The sequence below is a fragment of the Rhinoraja longicauda genome, chromosome 34 (genome assembly GCF_053455715.1).
Source record: "Rhinoraja longicauda isolate Sanriku21f chromosome 34, sRhiLon1.1, whole genome shotgun sequence".
In the NCBI taxonomy this organism is placed as follows: Eukaryota; Metazoa; Chordata; class Chondrichthyes; order Rajiformes; family Arhynchobatidae; genus Rhinoraja; species Rhinoraja longicauda.
Window position 1 is genome coordinate 12,752,535 of NC_135986.1, and position 16,463 is coordinate 12,768,997.

The following is a 16,463-nucleotide window of genomic DNA, read 5'->3' on the forward strand; positions in this document are numbered from 1 at the left end:
AGGTGAACCTCTCCCTCACCTGGAAAGAGTACTGGGGTCTATGGATGGATGTGAGAGAGGAGGTATGGGGACATGTGTTATAGCTCCTGGAGATGCAGTGAAAGTAGCTGTGGAGGGAGTGGTTTGGGTGGGCCTATTTCCGCGTTGTATGACTCTATGTAAAATCCTGAACTTTTTCAGCACCACCAAAATAAACAAGGGTCTCGACCCGAAACCTCACACACTCCTTTTCTCCAAAGATGCTGCCTGTTCCGCTGAGTTACTCTAGCTTTTTGTGTCTGCAATCAAAATCTTTCGTGAATGAACTGATTCCGAATTAAGTAATTCCTGTCCGGGACCTGCCTCAGTGCTAAGGGGAAATTACTTCCATTAGACGCAATAATTGAATTATTGCATCGTATGGGAGGCGCATTCCCAATCTCGTTGTACCCCCGTACAATGACAATAAAGATATATTGTATTGTAATGTAGAATGGACTTTCCGGTCTGGGGATGTGTGCAGCTCAAGGCTGTGTTCAAGGTCGTTCATTTGTCTGTGAGACAGTAACACTGATGATGAAACCCCGCTAACGGCCCAAGCCCATCTCTGGAGGTTCCCCTAATTAGATGGTTGTAAACTGCTGAGTTATGTGGGAGAAGCGGTTTGGGGGTAGGGAACAGGCTCTAGGGATGAATGGGAAGGAGACAAAGTAACTTGTCACTGTATTTAGGCAGTAATATTACTGATTGGCCTTTAATGTGAAATCCGTGCCTCTGAAAGGTTGCGGAGCGCTGAGTCTCGGGTGTATTGTCAGCAAACCACTGCCAATTGCCGATTGCAGATAACCGAGGAAGGAGCTGGAGATGAGAGGCCGCTCTCTGCTCTGTCTGTCACTCTGATTCTGTCTCCACCCCTTCCCGCCTCTCTCTCTGCGTGTCTGGAGCAGGTCGGGGCGCTGTGTATAAAAGGAGACAGTAACAGTCGGCCGTTTATTGTGCAGCGACTTGGGTGAAGCAGCATCATGTCTGGCAGAGGGAAAGGAGAACATCAAGAAGTTCTTCGTCTCCAAAGGTGTTCAGAGAGCAAGACAGGGTAAGAGGGAATTGTGTCAACTCCAGACAGATTTGCAGCAACTGCTCCTTCTGCAGAAGAGAGGGGTGGATGTGAGGGAGGAACTGAAAGAGTTGAAGGGCCGGCAAGCTCGGCTCTTTACCTCTGAATCCTCCAAGATCATCTTCCGGTCCAGGGTCCGTCATGTTGAGCAGGATGAGACGTGCTCACGTTTCTTCTTCCATAAGGTTCACAGGGGGAGCTCTGTGATCAAAAGCCTTAGGGAGGAGGACGGCTCGGTAACATCCTCGCAGACAGACATGCTAAAGATCTGCTGATCCTTTTATAAGGAACTGTACGATAAAAAGACCACAGACAGCACCGCCTCCCAGAACTTCCTGTCCTCCATCACGGAAGTCTTGGACGACAGCAAGCAGGAGAGTCTGGACCAACCACTGACCCTGGAGGAGCTGACTGGCTCCATCCGTTCCTTTGACTCGAGTAAAACTCCCGGAGGCGATGGCTTACCGGCAGAGTTGTACTCGGCTCTGTGGGACTGGGTGGGCCCGGACCTGCTGGAAGTGTACAACGATATACTTCTAGCCGGCAGCATGTCAGACTCTATGAGGAAGGGCAGCATCACCCTAATCTACAAGCAGAAGGGGGAGATGAATGACATAAGGAATTGGAGACCCATCACATTGTTAAATGTAGACTACAAGATCCTGTCTAAGGCCATCGCCAACCGGGTCGTCTGCTCTGGGACAGGTGATCCACCCGGACCAAACCTGTGCTGTACCTGGCAGGAAAATCTCAGACAGCCTGATGCTGCTGAGAGACACCATTGCCTATGTGCAGGACAGACGGGTGGATGCCTGCCCTGGTCAGCTTGGACCAGGAGGCCTTCGACAGGATATTGCACACGTACATGAGGGACGTGCTCTCCAAAATGGGCTTTGGGGAGGGATTCAGGAAGTGGATACAACTGCTCTACACCGATATCTGTAGTGCAGTCCAAATTAATGGGTGGGAATCAGACAGCTTCCCCGTCAGGTCTGGAGTCAGGCAGGGTTGCCCTCTCTCCCCTGTCTTGTTCGTCTGTTGCATTGAGCCCTTTGCCGAATCCATCAGGAAGGATGCGAGCATAAGAGGAGTGACATTGCCAGGCAGCGGGGGCACTCAGGTCAAGGCCTCCCTGTACATGGACGATGTCGCCGTCTTCTGCTCGGATCCAGGGTCGGTCCGCAGACTGATCAGCGTCTGCGACCAGTTTGAGTTGGCCACGGGGGCCAGGGTAAACCGCAGGAAGAGCGAGGTCATGCTCTTTGGCAACTGGCCCGACCGATCTTCCATCCCCTTCACCATCAAGCCTGACTTCCTGAAGGAGCTGGGGATCTGGTTCGGGAAGGCTGAGGCGTGTAACAAGAATTGGCTGGAGCGGATAGCCAGGGTGGGGAAGAAGCTGGAGCTGTGGAAGCAGCGCTCCCTCTCCATCACGGGGAAAAATCTGGTCATCAGGTGTGAGGTGCTCTCGGGGCTGCTGTACTTGGTGCAAGTGTGGCCCGTCCCTCCCTCCTACGCCAAGGGGATCACCCGGGCCGTCTTCCACTTCATCTGGGGGTTGGCGATGGACCGGGTGCGACGAGCCACAATGCACAAGTCGGCAGAAAACGGGGGTAAAAGTGTGCCCAACGTCGCCCTCTTCCTGATGGCCACCTTCGTGTGTGGCTGCATCAGGCGGAGCATAGAGCCAAGGCACGTGGGCACCAAATGCCACTACCTGCTGAGGTTCTACCTGTCCCCAGTGTTGCGAAGGATGGGCCTGGCGCAGATGCCACGCAATGTGCCAGTCAGCTGGACATTGCCGAACCATCTGTCGTTCTTGGAAAGGTTCTTCCGGACCAACACCTTTGACCACAAATCCATCGGGCAGTGGTCAGCACGGAACGTCCTGCAGGCACTGCAGGGGAATGACTCCATGGATCCTGTGGCGTGGTTCCCAGAGCAGACTGCCCAGCTTGTCTGGCAAAATGCCTCATCTCAGAACTAACCAACAAGCACCAAGACCTGGCTTGGCTGGCGGTGAGGGGAGCCCTCTCAGTCAGATCCTTCCTGCACCACCGGAACCTCGCTACCGGCGCACGCTGCCTTCGGGACGGCTGCTATGGAGAGGAGACGGTGGCCCACCTCTTCACAGAGTGTGGATTTGCCAAGAGAGTCTGGAGAGGTCTGCAGGGGTCCCTGTCACGATTCATTCCGAGCAGCTGTCACAGAGGACTCTGTGATCTACGGACTGTTCCCAGGGACGCATTCGGAGACCGACATTGAGTGCTGCTGGAAGGTCATCAACTCGGTGAAAGACGCTCTTTGGTCTGCCCGAGCCTTGTTGGCCTCCCAGCGGAGCAAGATGTCCGTCAAGGAATGTTGCCGACTGGCCCGCTGCAGACTGCAGGAGTACGTGCTGAGGGATGCCCTGAAGCTTGGTGCAGCCAACGCCAAAGCCCTGTGGGGGAGGACCACAGTCTAGGGTCCTTCCGCTGCTGGACATGGGGGGGCAGGGTGTGTTGGAGAGAAATAAGGGATACTGGGTTAATGTCAGTAAATGTAAGTAAATGTATGTAAATTTGGAAGTAAATGCCTGTATTGAATGTGTAACCTCCGGAAATGTCGGATGGGCTTGTTAAAAAAAGATGTTTTGTAAATAGACAATAGACAATAGGTGCAGGAGTAGGCCATTCAGCCCTTCGAGCCAGCACCGCCATTCAATGCAATCATGGCTGATCACTCTCAATCAGTACCCCGTTCCTGCCTTCTCCCCATACCCCCTCACTCCGCTATCCTTAAGAGCTCTCTCCAGCTCTCTCTTGAAAGCATCCAACGAACTGGCCTCCACTGCCTTCTGAGGCAGAGAATTCCACACCTTCACCACTCTCTGACTGAAAAAGTTCTTCCTCATCTCCGTTCTAAATGGCCTACCCCTTATTCTTAAACTGTGGCCCCTTGTTCTGGACTCCCCCAACATTGGGAACATGTTTCCTGCCTCTAATGTGTCCAATCCCCTAATTATCTTATATGTTTCAATAAGATCCCCCCTCATCCTTCTAAATTCCAGTGTATACAAGCCCAATCGCTCCAGCCATTCAACATACGACAATCCCGCCATTCCGGGAATTAACCTAGTGAACCTACGCTGCACGCCCTCCATAGCAAGAATATCCTTCCTCAAATTTGGAGACCAAAACTGCACACAGTACTCCAGGTGCGGTCTCACCAGGGCCCGTTACAACTGTAGAAGGACCTCTTTGCTCCTATACTCAACTCCTCTTGTTACGAAGGCCAACATTCCATTGGCTTTCTTCACTGCCTGCTGAACCTGCATGCTTCCTTTCATTGACTGATGCACTAGGACACTCCTCCTAACTTGACACCATTCAGATAATAATCTGCCTTTCTATTCTTACTTCCAAAGTGAATAACCTCACACTTATCTACATTAAACTGCATCTGCCATGTATCCGCCCACTCACACAACCTGTCCAAGTCACCCTGCAGCCTTATTGCATCTTCCTCACAATTCACGCTACCCCCCAGCTTAGTATCATCTGCAAATTTGCTAATGGTACTTTTAATCCCTTCGTCTAAGTCATTAATGTATATCGTAAATAGCTGGGGTCACAGCACCGAACCTTGCGGTACCCCACTGGTCACTGCCTGCCATTCCGAAAGGGACCCATTTATCCCCACTCTTTGCTTTCTGTCTGTCAACCAATTTTCTATCCATGTCAGTACCCTACCCCAATACCATGTGCCCTAATTTTCCATGTGCCACTAATCTCCTATGTGGGACCTTGTCGAAGGCTTGAATAAAGTATTTTTTGATATTTTTTTTTTTTTTTTTTAAGTCTGGCAGAGGGAAAGGAGGCAAAGGGCTGGGCAAAGGCGGAGCCAAGCGGCATCGGAAAGTACTTCGCGACAATATCCAGGGCATCACCAAACCAGCCATCCGCCGCCTGGCTCGGCGTGGCGGTGTCAAGCGAATCTCGGGTCTCATCTACGAGGAGACCCGCGGGGTGCTGAAAGTTTTCCTGGAGAATGTGATCAGGGGTGCGGTCACCCACACCGAGCACGCCAAGCGTAAGACGGTCACTGCCATGGATGTGGTGTACGCTCTGAAACGCCAGGGCCGCACTCTCTATGGGTTCGGCGGCTGAATAAACCCCCTGTCTCCAAACGACAAAACAAAGGCTCTTCTAAGAGCCGCCCACCGTCTCACAGAGGGAGCAGTGACCGGGAGTATGAGAAGATTATTATGTAATTAATGAACTTTTAGTTATTGCCCCGCTGCATGCGCTTGATTGATTCTTGCTTTCATCGGTTGTGATGAGGAAAGCTGAATTTAGGCCGATATTCTGAAGGTTCAAATTGAGGAGGGGCTGTTAGTAGATCATTCTCCAGCGTTCTCTGTTCTCCTCTTACCCACTTAACTTTGTAAATCCAGCAACACAAAGGTCGTCTCGAAACCTCTCCGGGGAGCAGTCGTTTAACTCCAGTCTCAGGCAGAGCTGAATTCCGTCAGTTTCGGCATCGGGTCTGTAAATTCGCACCGCAGATTCAGACTTAATGGTTTGCGGAGGTGATTGAAATTAATTTGAAATCAAGTCGGTAGGAACTGAATAGTGCTGCATTCACAAGAAGCGAGTTCTTTATTACAACGGAGTTTTTACTTGCATCAACACAACAGGTCTGCACACATATTCCTCTGTAAAAACCCATAACAACAAAATAGGTCAGTGCAGTATATGAAACCAATAAACTACCTCTCTGACACTACGGTTAAGAACACTTTCTGCGTCCTGTCTGCTCCTCAGTGTGTCCGACTGATACTCCAACTGATCCGTGTGGTCTGAGAGGAGCTGCAGCCGGAGACACTTTCTGTCATGAGCCTCCTCCAGTGCCATAGTGAGGCCCTCATATTTCGCCTCGGCAGTTTGCAGCCCGGTGGTATGAACGTCGACTTCTCCAACTTTAGATAGCTCCTCTGTCCCTCCCTTCCCCTGTTCCTTCCCAGATCTCCCTCTATCTTCCTGTCTCCACCTATATCCTCAAAGTGCTGGAGTAACTCAGCAGGTCAGGCAGCATCTCTCCCGAGATGCTGCCTGACCTGCTGAGTTACTCCAGCACTTAGTGAATAAATCGATTTGTACCAGCATCTGCAGTTATTTTCTTATTCCACCTATATCCTTCCTTTGTCCCGCCCCCCTGACATCAGTCTGAAGAAGGGTCTCGACCCGAAACGTCACCCATTCCTTCTCTCCCGAGATGCTGCCTGACCTGCTGAGATACTCCAGCATTTTGTGAATAAATCGATTTGTACCAGCATCTGCAGTTATTTTCTTATGACACTTCCTGCAAACGTGGTCGTCAGGGACTCCTGACTTGTTCCTGATTTCCTACATCTGACAGGAGGTGCACACCACTCCACTGACGACATTTCTGACCTGAGAAACTAGAACCATGCTGTTGCTGAAGGTGCTCCTCAGGTTGACCAGTGTGTCATGGAAGGGGTAAGCTGTATTGTCCAAGATGTTTGAGGGTATGAGGCGTGAATTGTCCAATATAGACTGGCGATTGATGCTGAAAGGATTGACGGTGGACATGCAATGGAAGGCATTTAAAGGTCACAGGGATGAACTACAACAAGTTTGGCAAAAGAACAAACCAGGAAAGGTAGTGCATCCGTGGCTAACAAGGGAAATCAAGGATAGTATTAAAACAAAAGATGAAGCATACAGATTAGCCAGAACTGGGAGAAATTCAGAGTCCAGCAGAGGAGGACAAAGGGCTTAATTAGGAAAGGGAAAATAGACTATGAGGGAAAACTGGCAAGGAACATAAAAACAGACTGCAAAAGCTTTTATAGATATGTCAAGAGAAAAAGATTAGTTTAGGCAAATGTAGGTCCCTTGCAGTCGGAAACAGGTGAATTGATCATAGGGAACAAGGAGATGGCAGACCAATTGAACAAATACTTTGGTTCTGTCTTCACTAAGGAAGACATAAACCGTCTGCCAGAAATAGCGGGGGACCGGTGGTCTAATGAGATGGAGGAACTGAGGGAAATCCAGGTTAGTCTGGAAGTGGTGTTAGGTAAATTAAATGGATTAAAGGCAGATAAATCCCCAGGGCCAGATAGGCTGCATCTCAGAGTGCTTAAGGAAGTAGCCTCAGAAATAGTGGATGCATTAGTGATAATTTTTTTAAACTCTTTAGATTCTGGAGTAGTTCCTGAGGACTGGAGGGTAGCTAATGTAACCCCACTTTTTAAAAAGGGAGGGAGAGAGAAAACGGGGAATTATAGACCAGTTAGTCTAACATCGGTAGTGGAGAAAATGCTAGAGTCAGTTATTAAAGATGTGATAGCATCACATTTGGAAAGTGGTGAAATCATCGGACAAAGTCAGCATGGATTTACCAAAGGCAAATCATGTCTGACAAATCTTATAGAATTTTTCGAGGATGTAACTAGTAGTGGATAAGGGAGAACCAGTCGATGTGTTATATCTGGACTTTCAGAAGGCCTTCGACAAGGTCCCACATAGGAGATTGGTGTATAAACTTAAAGCACACGGTATTGAGGGTTCAGTTTTGAGGTGGATAGAAAATTGGTTGGCGGACAGGAAGCAAAGAGTAGGAATAAACTAGTCCTTTTCGGAATGGCAGGCAGTGACTAGTGGGGTACCGCAAGGCTCAGTGCTGGGACCCCAGTTATTTACAGTGTATATTAATGATTTGGACGAGGGAATTGAATGCAACATCTCTAAGTTTGCGGATGACACGAAGCTGGGTGGCAGTGTTAGCTGCGAGGAGGATGCTAGGAGGCTGCAGAGTGACTTGGATAGATTAGGCGAGTGGGCAAATGCATGGCAGATGCAATATAATGTGGATAAATGTGAGGTTATCCACTTTGGCGGCAAGAACAGGAACGCAGAGTATTACCTGAATGGTGACTGATTGGGAGAAGGGGAGATTCAACGTGACCTGGGTGTCATGGTGCACCAGTCAATGAAAGCAAGCATGCAGGTGCAGCAGGCAGCGAAGAAAGTGAATGGTATGTTGGCATTCATCGCAAGAGGATTTGAGTTTAGGAGCAGGGAGGTTCTGCTGCAGTTGTACAGGGCCTTGGTGAGACCGCACCTGGAGTATTGTGTGCAGTTTTGGTCTCCTAACCTGAGGAAAGACGTTCTTGCCTTAGAGGGAGTACAGAGAAGGTTCACCAGATTAATCCCTGGGATGGCAGGACTTGCATATGTGGAAAGACTGGATAGAATGGGCTTGTACTCGCTGGAATTTAGAAGACTGAGGGGGAATCTTATAGAAACATAAAAAATTCTTAAGGGGTTGGAGAGGCTAGATGCGGGAAGATTGTTCCCGATGTTGGGGGAGTCCAGAACCAGGGGTCACAGCTTAAGGATAAGGGGGAAGTCTTTTAGGACCGAGATGAGAAAACATTTCTTCACACAGAGAGTGGTGAGTTTGTGGAATTCTCTGCCACAGAACGTAGTTGAGGCCAGTTCATTGGCTATATTTAAGAGGGAGTTAGATGTGGCCCTTTTTGCTAAAGGGATCAGGGGGTATGGAGAGAAGGCAGGTACAGGCTACTGAGCTGGATGATCAGCCATGATCATATTGAATGGCGGTGCAGGCTCGAAGGGCCGAATGGCCTACTCCTGCACCTATTTTGTATAACATATAACAATATAACATATAACAACTACAGCATGGAAACAGGCCTGTCCGGCCCTACCAGTCCACGCCGACCATTCTCCCTGACCTAGTCTCATCTACCTGCACTCAGACCATAACCCTCCAATCCCCTCCTATCCATATACCTATCCAATTTACTCTTAAATAATAAAATCGAGCCAGCCTCCACCACTTCCACCGGAAGCCCATTCCATACAGCCACAACCCTCTGAGTAAAGAAGTTCCCCCTAATGTTACCCCTAAACCTTTGTCCCTCAATTCTGAAGCTATGTCCCCTTGTTGGAATCTTCCCCACTCTCAAAGGGAAAAGCCTACCCACGTCAACTCTGTCCGTCCCTCTCAAAATTTTAAAAACCTCTATCAAGTCCCCCCTCAACCTTCTACGCTCCAAAGAATAAAGACCCAACCTGTTCAACCTCTCTCTGTAGCCTAAGTGCTGAAACCCAGGCAACATTCTAGTAAATCTCCTCTGTACCCTCTCCATTTTGTCGACATCCTTCCTATAATTTGGCGACCAGAACTGCACGCCATACTCCAGATTTGGCCTCACCAATGCCCTGTACAATTTCAACATTACATCCCAACTTCTATACTCGATGCTCTGATTTATAAAGGCAAGCATACCAAACGCCTTCTTCACCACCCTATCCACATGAGATTCCACCTTCAGGGAACAATGCACAGTTATTCCCAGATCCCTCTGTTCCACTGCATTCCTCAATTCCCTACCATTTACCCTGTACGTCCTATTTTGATTTGTCCTACCAAAATGCAGCACCTCACACTTATCAGCATTAAACTCCATCTGCCATCTTTCAGCCCACCCTTCCAAAAGGCCCAAGTCTCTCTGTAGACTTTGAAAATCTACCTCACTATCAACTACTCCACCTATCTTAGTATCATCTGCATATTTACTAATCCAATTTGCCACACCATCATCCAGATCATTAATGTAAATGACAAACATCAGTGGACCCAACACAGATCCTTGGGGCACTCTACTAGACACTGGCCTCCAACCTGACATACAATTGTCAACCGTTACCCTCTGGTATCTCCCATTCAGCCATTGTTGAATCCATCTTGCAACCTCACTATTAATACCCAACGATTTAACCTTCTTAATTAACCTTCCATGTGGAACCTTGTCAAATGCCTTACTGAAGTCCATATAGACAACATCCACAGCCTTGCCCTTATCAATTTCCCTGGTAACCTCTTCAAAAAATTCAAGAAGATTAGTCAAACATGACCTTCCAGGCACAAATCCATGTTGACTGTTTCTAATCAGGCCTTGATTATCCAAATAATTATATATATTGTCCCTAAGTATCTTTTCCATTAATTTTCCCACCACAGACGTCAAACTAATACGTCTATAATTGCTAGGTTTACTTTTAGAACCTTTTTTAAACAAAGGCACAACATGCGCAATGCGCCAATCTTCCGGCACCATCCCTGTTTCTAATGACGTTTGAAATATTTCCGTCATAGCCCCTGCTATTTCTGCACTAACTTCCCTCAATGTCCTAGGGAATATCCTATCAGGACCTGGAGACTTATCCACTTTTATATTCTTCAAAAGTGTCCGTACCTCCTCTTCTTTAATCCTCCTAATTTCCATCACTACTCTACTTGTTTCGCTTACCTCACATAATTCAATATCCTTCTCCTCGGTAAATACCGAAGAAAAGAAATTGTTTAATATCTCCCCCATTTCTTCCGGCTCAGCACATAGCTGTCCACTCTGACTCTCTAATGGACCAATTTTATCCCTCACTATCCTTTTGCTATTGACATATCTGTAGAACCCCTTGGGGTTTACTTTTACATTACTTGCCAAAGCAGCCTCATATCTTTTTTTCGCTTTTCTAATTTCCTTTTTAAGATTCCTTTTACATTCTTTATATTCCTCAAGAACCTCATTTACTCCCTGCCGCTTATATTTATTGTATATCTCCCTCTTTTTCCGAACCAAGTGTCCAATTTCCCTGGAAAACCATGGCTCTTTCAAATTATTATTCTTTCCTTTCCACCGAACAGGGACATAAAGACTCTGTACTCTCAAAATTTCACCTTTAAATATCCTCCATTTCTCTATTATATCCTTTTCATAAAACAACAATTTCCATTTCACTCCTTTTAAATCCTTTCTCATCTCCTCAAAATTAGCCTTTCTCCAATCCAAAATCTCAACCCTTGGTCCAGATTTGACCTTCTCCATAATGATATTGAAACTAATGGCATTATGATCACTAGACCCAAAGTGCTCCTCAACACATACCTCCGTCACCTGACCCATCTCATTTCCTAACAGGAGGTCCAACACTGCCCCTTCTCTGGTAGGCACCTCTACGTATTGCTGCAAAAAACTATCCTGCACACATTTTACAAACTCCAAACCATCCAGCCCTTTAACAGAATGTGATTCCCAGTCTATATACGGAAAATTGAAATCACCCACAATCACCACTCTGTGCTTACTACTAATATCTGCTATCTCCTTACATATTTGCTCTTCCAATTCTCGTTCCCTATTTGGCGGTCTATAATACACCCCTATAAGTGTTGCTAAACCTTTCTCATTTCTGAGTTCCACCCAAACAGCCTCCTTAATCGAGCCTTCTAGTCTGTCCTGCCAAAGCACTGCTGTGATATCCTCCCTGACAAGCAATGCAACACCCCCACCTCTTGCCCCTCCGATTCTATCACATCTGAAACAATGAAATCCTGGAATATTTAATTGCCAATCGCAACCCTCCTGCAACCATGTTTCACTGATCGCCACAACATCATACTTCCAGATGTCAATCCAGGCTCTAAGCTCATCCACCTTTCTTACAATGCTCCTAGCATTAAAATATACACATTTAAGGGACCCATCATTTCTTATTCTCAGTTTATTTCTTTTCCCTTCTTTCTCTCCTACATATTGGGTCTGAGTGTTTCCCTTTTCTGCCTCCTGCCTCACACACTGCCTATTAGCTATCTGTGTTTGAGTCCCTCCCCCCAACCGTACTAGTTTAAAGTCTCCGCAGTTATTTTAGAAAATCTCCCCGCCAGGATATTGGTTCCCCTCGGGTTCAAATGCAACCCGTCCTTTTTGTACAGGTCATACTTCCCCCAGAAGAGGTCCCAATGATCCAGAAACTTGAAACCCTGCTCCCTGCACCAGTTCCTCAGCCACGTATTTATCCTCCACCTCACTCCTATGTTTCTATGTTTTCTGCAGTTTGAGGAGCATCCTCCCCTCCACGGACCCAGCCTTCCTGATGAGTTTGTTGATCCTGTTGGCGTCCGTGGCCTTCGCCCTGCTACCCCAGCACCGAAGATGGCACTAGCCACCACTGATGGATAGAACGTCTGCAACATCTTACTGCACACTTTGAAAGAGCGGTTCCTTCTCAGAAAATACAGATGGCTCTGTCCCTTCTTATACAGTGCCTCGGAGTCCCTGAACTAGTCCAGTTTACTGTCCACGTTTCCAAGTTACTTGTGCTCCTTGGTGAACTGCACATCTACGCCCTTGATGGAGACAGGGGACAGGGGTGTTCCTCTCTTCCTAAGTTTCACCACCAATAACTCCTTAGTCTTGTTGGTGTTGAACAGCAGGTGAGTCAGCCCACACCACTTAATAAAGTCGTTGTCTACACCTCTGTATTCTGCTTCATTCCCCTCACTGGTGCAGCCCACAATTGCAGTCACCCGAAAACTTCTGCAGGTGGTAGGAGTCCGAGTTGTATCTGAAGTCCGAGGTGCAGATGGTGAACAGGAAGGGAGAGAGGACCATCCCTTGTGGGGCCCCTGTGTAGCTCACTACCATGTTCGAGTCACAGTTCTGTAGCCTGACATACTGTGTTCGTCCAGTTAGGTAGTTGGTGATGCAGGACACCAATGGAGTATCCACCCGCATCTTCGTCAGTTTGCTACCTAACAGTGGAGGCCGGATGGTGTTAAAAGCACTGGAGAAGTAAAAGAACACAACTCTCATGGTGTTTCCCGGCTTATCCAGGCGAGCATAGGAATGATGGAGCAGGTGGATGATGGCGTCTTCCACCCCCACCTTTGTTTGGTAAGTGAACTGCAAGGGGCCCAGGTAGGGTTTAACCAGGGGTCGCAGGTGAGTGAGCACCAGCCTCTCCAGGGACTTCATGATGTGGGATGTCAGCACCACCGGTCTGTAGTTATTGGAGGAGTTGGAATGTGTCCTCTTTGGTACAGAAATCATTTATCCGTTTAATGTGCAATGTGACTGCCTCTACCTCCTCTTTGCTGATACATATCTGGTCCAATACATTGCAGGTCATTTGCCTCATTTCCTCAGATTCCACAAGCTTCTCCACAGTAAAAACTGATGAAATATTAATTGTAAATCTTCCTAGATTCAAGATAGCTTTATTTGTCATCCAATATTGGACGAAATTCAGTCACCCACAGTCCAACAATAAAAGCATTAAATAAGCATTAAAATTACACAACCCCAAAAAAACCCCAAAACACAGTCCAACAATAAAAGCATTAAATAGGCATTCAAATTACACAACCCCAAAAACCCCCAAAATCCTCATCTCCTGTTGCTCCACACCTAGATGGCCATGCTGATCTTTAAGGGGACTTACTCTCTCCATAGCTACTGTTTCATTCACAATACATCTCTACAATCTTCTTGGAATTCCTGTAGACCTTGGAATGACCTTCCCACCTGCTTTAAAAGAGCAACAATAATACACGAACGCCCAAGAAAACTAAGATGACATGTCTCAATGACGAGCCCAGTCTCGCTAGCTCTCCATAATCAGTATGAATTGGCAACAACACTTCCCTCTTGATAGCCTTCCTATGACTGTGTCGCCAGACAGTTCCAATGCCATCTTGAAATTCCCCAATGACATCACCGTTGTTGGGTGAATAATGAGTAATGAGAAGTCAATACATAGTGGGAGGGGGGGAATGTGATTGAGTGATGCCGAAGTAACAGGATCCATGATCTTGTATTCATCGGTGAGATGGAGGTGGAGAGGGACAATGGCTTCTGTTTCTTGGGCATGCACATCTCTGACGATCTATCCTGGGCCAGCACATTGATATAATCATTATGAAAGCCATCCATGTCTCTATTTCCTGAAAAGATTGAGGAGATTCCGTGTGTCTTGAAACTCTCCATGTGTATGGTGGAGAGCAAATTGAACAATTACATCATGGCCTGGTCTGGCAACTCAAACATCCACTGTGGCAAAGAATTCCAGATTCACAACTCTGGGTGAAAAAGTTTTTCCTCTTAGTCCTTTTGAGTGGTTGAGTGAGTGGGCAGATGCGTGGCAGATACAGTATAATATAGATAAATGTGAGGTTATCCACTGGCGGCAATTATCGCAATGGTGTCAGGTTCGGTAAGGGGGAAGTGCAGCGAGACCTGGGTGTCCTTGTGCATCAGTCACGGAAAGTTGGTGTGCGGGTACAGCAGGCAGTGAAGAAAGCTGCCTTCAAAACGAGAGGATTTCAGTATAGCAGTAAAGAGGTTCTTCTGCAGGTGTATAGGGCCCTGGTAAGACCACATCTGGAGTATTGTGTACAGTTTTGGTATCCTAATTTGAGGAAGGACATCCTTGTAATTGAGGCAGTGCAGCGTGGGTTCACGAGTTTGATCCCTGGGATGTTGGGACTGTCAGACGAGGAAAGGTTGGAAAGACTAGAGTTGTATTCACTGGAGTTTAGAAGGATGAGAGGGGATCTTATAGAGACATATACAATTATAAAAGGACAGGACAAGTTAGATGCAGGAAAAATGTTCCCAATGTTGGGCGAGTCCAGAACCAGGGGCCATAGTCTTAGAATAAAGGGGAGGCCATTTAAAACTGAGGTGAGAAAAAACGTTTTCACCCAGAGTTGCGAATTTGTGGAATTCTCTGCCAGAGGGCAGTGGACGCCAAAACACTGGATGAATTTAAAAGAGATAGAGCTCCAGGGGCTAGCGGAATCAAGGGCTATGGGGAGAAGTAGGGCACAGACACAGGTTACTGACTGTTGATGATCAGCTATGATCACAATGGTGCTGGCTCGAATGGCCTCCTCCTGCGCCTATTTTCTATGAAATTGCCGCAGTTTGATTAACGTAAACATAATTAAAAACATTGAAGCTGCCGAAACAAAACTCACAGTACAATTTGCAGAAAATCGAGGCCGAAATAGTACTACAACTCTTTCCGTGAGCTTGTGGGTGGCTCTTAAAAGAGCCTTTGGGTTTTCGGTTTGTCAGAACGGAGGATCTTTACTTGGAACTGGTGTACTTGGTCACCGCCTTTGTCCCTTCCGACACGGCGTGCTTGGCCAGCTCCCCGGGCAGCAGCAGGCGCACGGCGGTCTGGATCTCCCGGGAGCTGATGGTCGCCCGCTTGTTGTAATGAGCCAGGCGGGAAGCCTCGCCCGCGATGCGCTCGAAAATATCGTTGACAAACGAGTTCATGATGCCCATGGCCTTGGAGGAGATGCCGGTGTCGGGGTGAACCTGCTTCATCACTTTGTAGATGTAGATGGAGTAACTTTCCTTCCTCGACTTCCTGCGTTTCTTGCCCGCCTTGCCTGCAGGTTTGGACACGGTTTTCTTGGCGCCCTTCTTGGCCGCTTTCGGTGGGTCAGGCATTTCGTCTCTCGGCCACAAACACACAAACGTCTGGAACAAGTTCTGAGCGCGGATTAAATAGGCTGCCCCACCGCCCTATGCTAATGAGGGAATGGGGAAGGCGAGCACTGTCATTGATCAGTTTGATTCAACTGTTTGATTGGACCACTGAAGCGACCAATCACAGCGCCTCGCTGCCACCAATCACAGAGCGCGCCCACTGCCCCGTGTCTGGTGACACTAACAGGGCGGGGGAGAGAGTGGGATAAGAAAATAACTGCAGATGCTGGTACAAATCGATTTATTCACAAAATGCTGGAGTAACTCAGCAGGTCAGGCAGCATCTCGGGAGAGAAGGAATGGGTGACGTTTCGGGTCGAGACCCTTCTTCAGACTGATGTCGGGGGTGGGACAAAGGAAGGATATAGGTGGAGACAGGAAGATAGAGGGAGATCTGGGAAGGAGGAGGGGAAGGGAGGGACAGAGGAGCTATCTGAAGTTGGAGAAGTCAACGTTCATACCACCGGGCCGCAAACTGCCCAGGCGAAATATGAGGTGCTGCTCCTCCAATTTCCGGCGGGCCTCACTATGGCACTGGAGGAGGCCCATGACAGAGAGGTCAGACTGGGAATGGGAGGGGGAGTTGAAGTGCTGGGCCACCGGGAGATCAGTGGCGTTAATGCGGACCGAGCGCGCCTTAGGGAGGAGGACGGCTCGGTAACATCCTCGCAGTCAGACATGCTCAAGATCTGCAGATCCTTTTATAAGGATCTGTACGATGTAAAGAACACAGACAGCACTGCCTCCCAGAACTTCCTGTCCTCCATCACGGAAGTCTTGGACGACAGCAAGCGGGAGAGTCTGGACCAACCACTGACCCTGGAGGAGCTGACTGGCTCCATCCGTTCCTTTGACTCGAGTAAAACTCCCGGAGGCGATGGCTTACCGGCAGAGTTGTACTCGGCTCTGTGGGACTGGGTGGGCCCGGACCTGCTGGAAGTGTACAACGATATACTTCTAGCCGGCAGCATGTCAGACTCTATGAGGAAG

At 48.0% G+C, this 16,463-nt stretch overlaps 1 protein-coding gene across 1 annotated transcript; it reads right to left on the reverse strand.

Moving 5' to 3' along the window:
- Positions 1-13,229: 13,229 nt before the first annotated feature.
- On the reverse strand, positions 13,230-15,459 carry LOC144609739 (histone H2B 1/2-like). The gene has a single exon (XM_078428250.1). It carries the CDS (start codon positions 15,432-15,434, stop codon positions 15,063-15,065), a length of 372 nt encoding a protein of 123 aa, XP_078284376.1. The 5' UTR covers positions 15,435-15,459; the 3' UTR covers positions 13,230-15,062.
- Between the last annotated feature and the right edge of the window lie 1,004 nt (positions 15,460-16,463).

Bases quoted from the DNA above. Each gene is read 5' to 3' on its own strand.
- LOC144609739 (XM_078428250.1), bottom strand. From the start codon at position 15,434: ATGCCTGACCCACCGAAAGCGGCCAAGAAGGGCGCCAAGAAAACCGTG.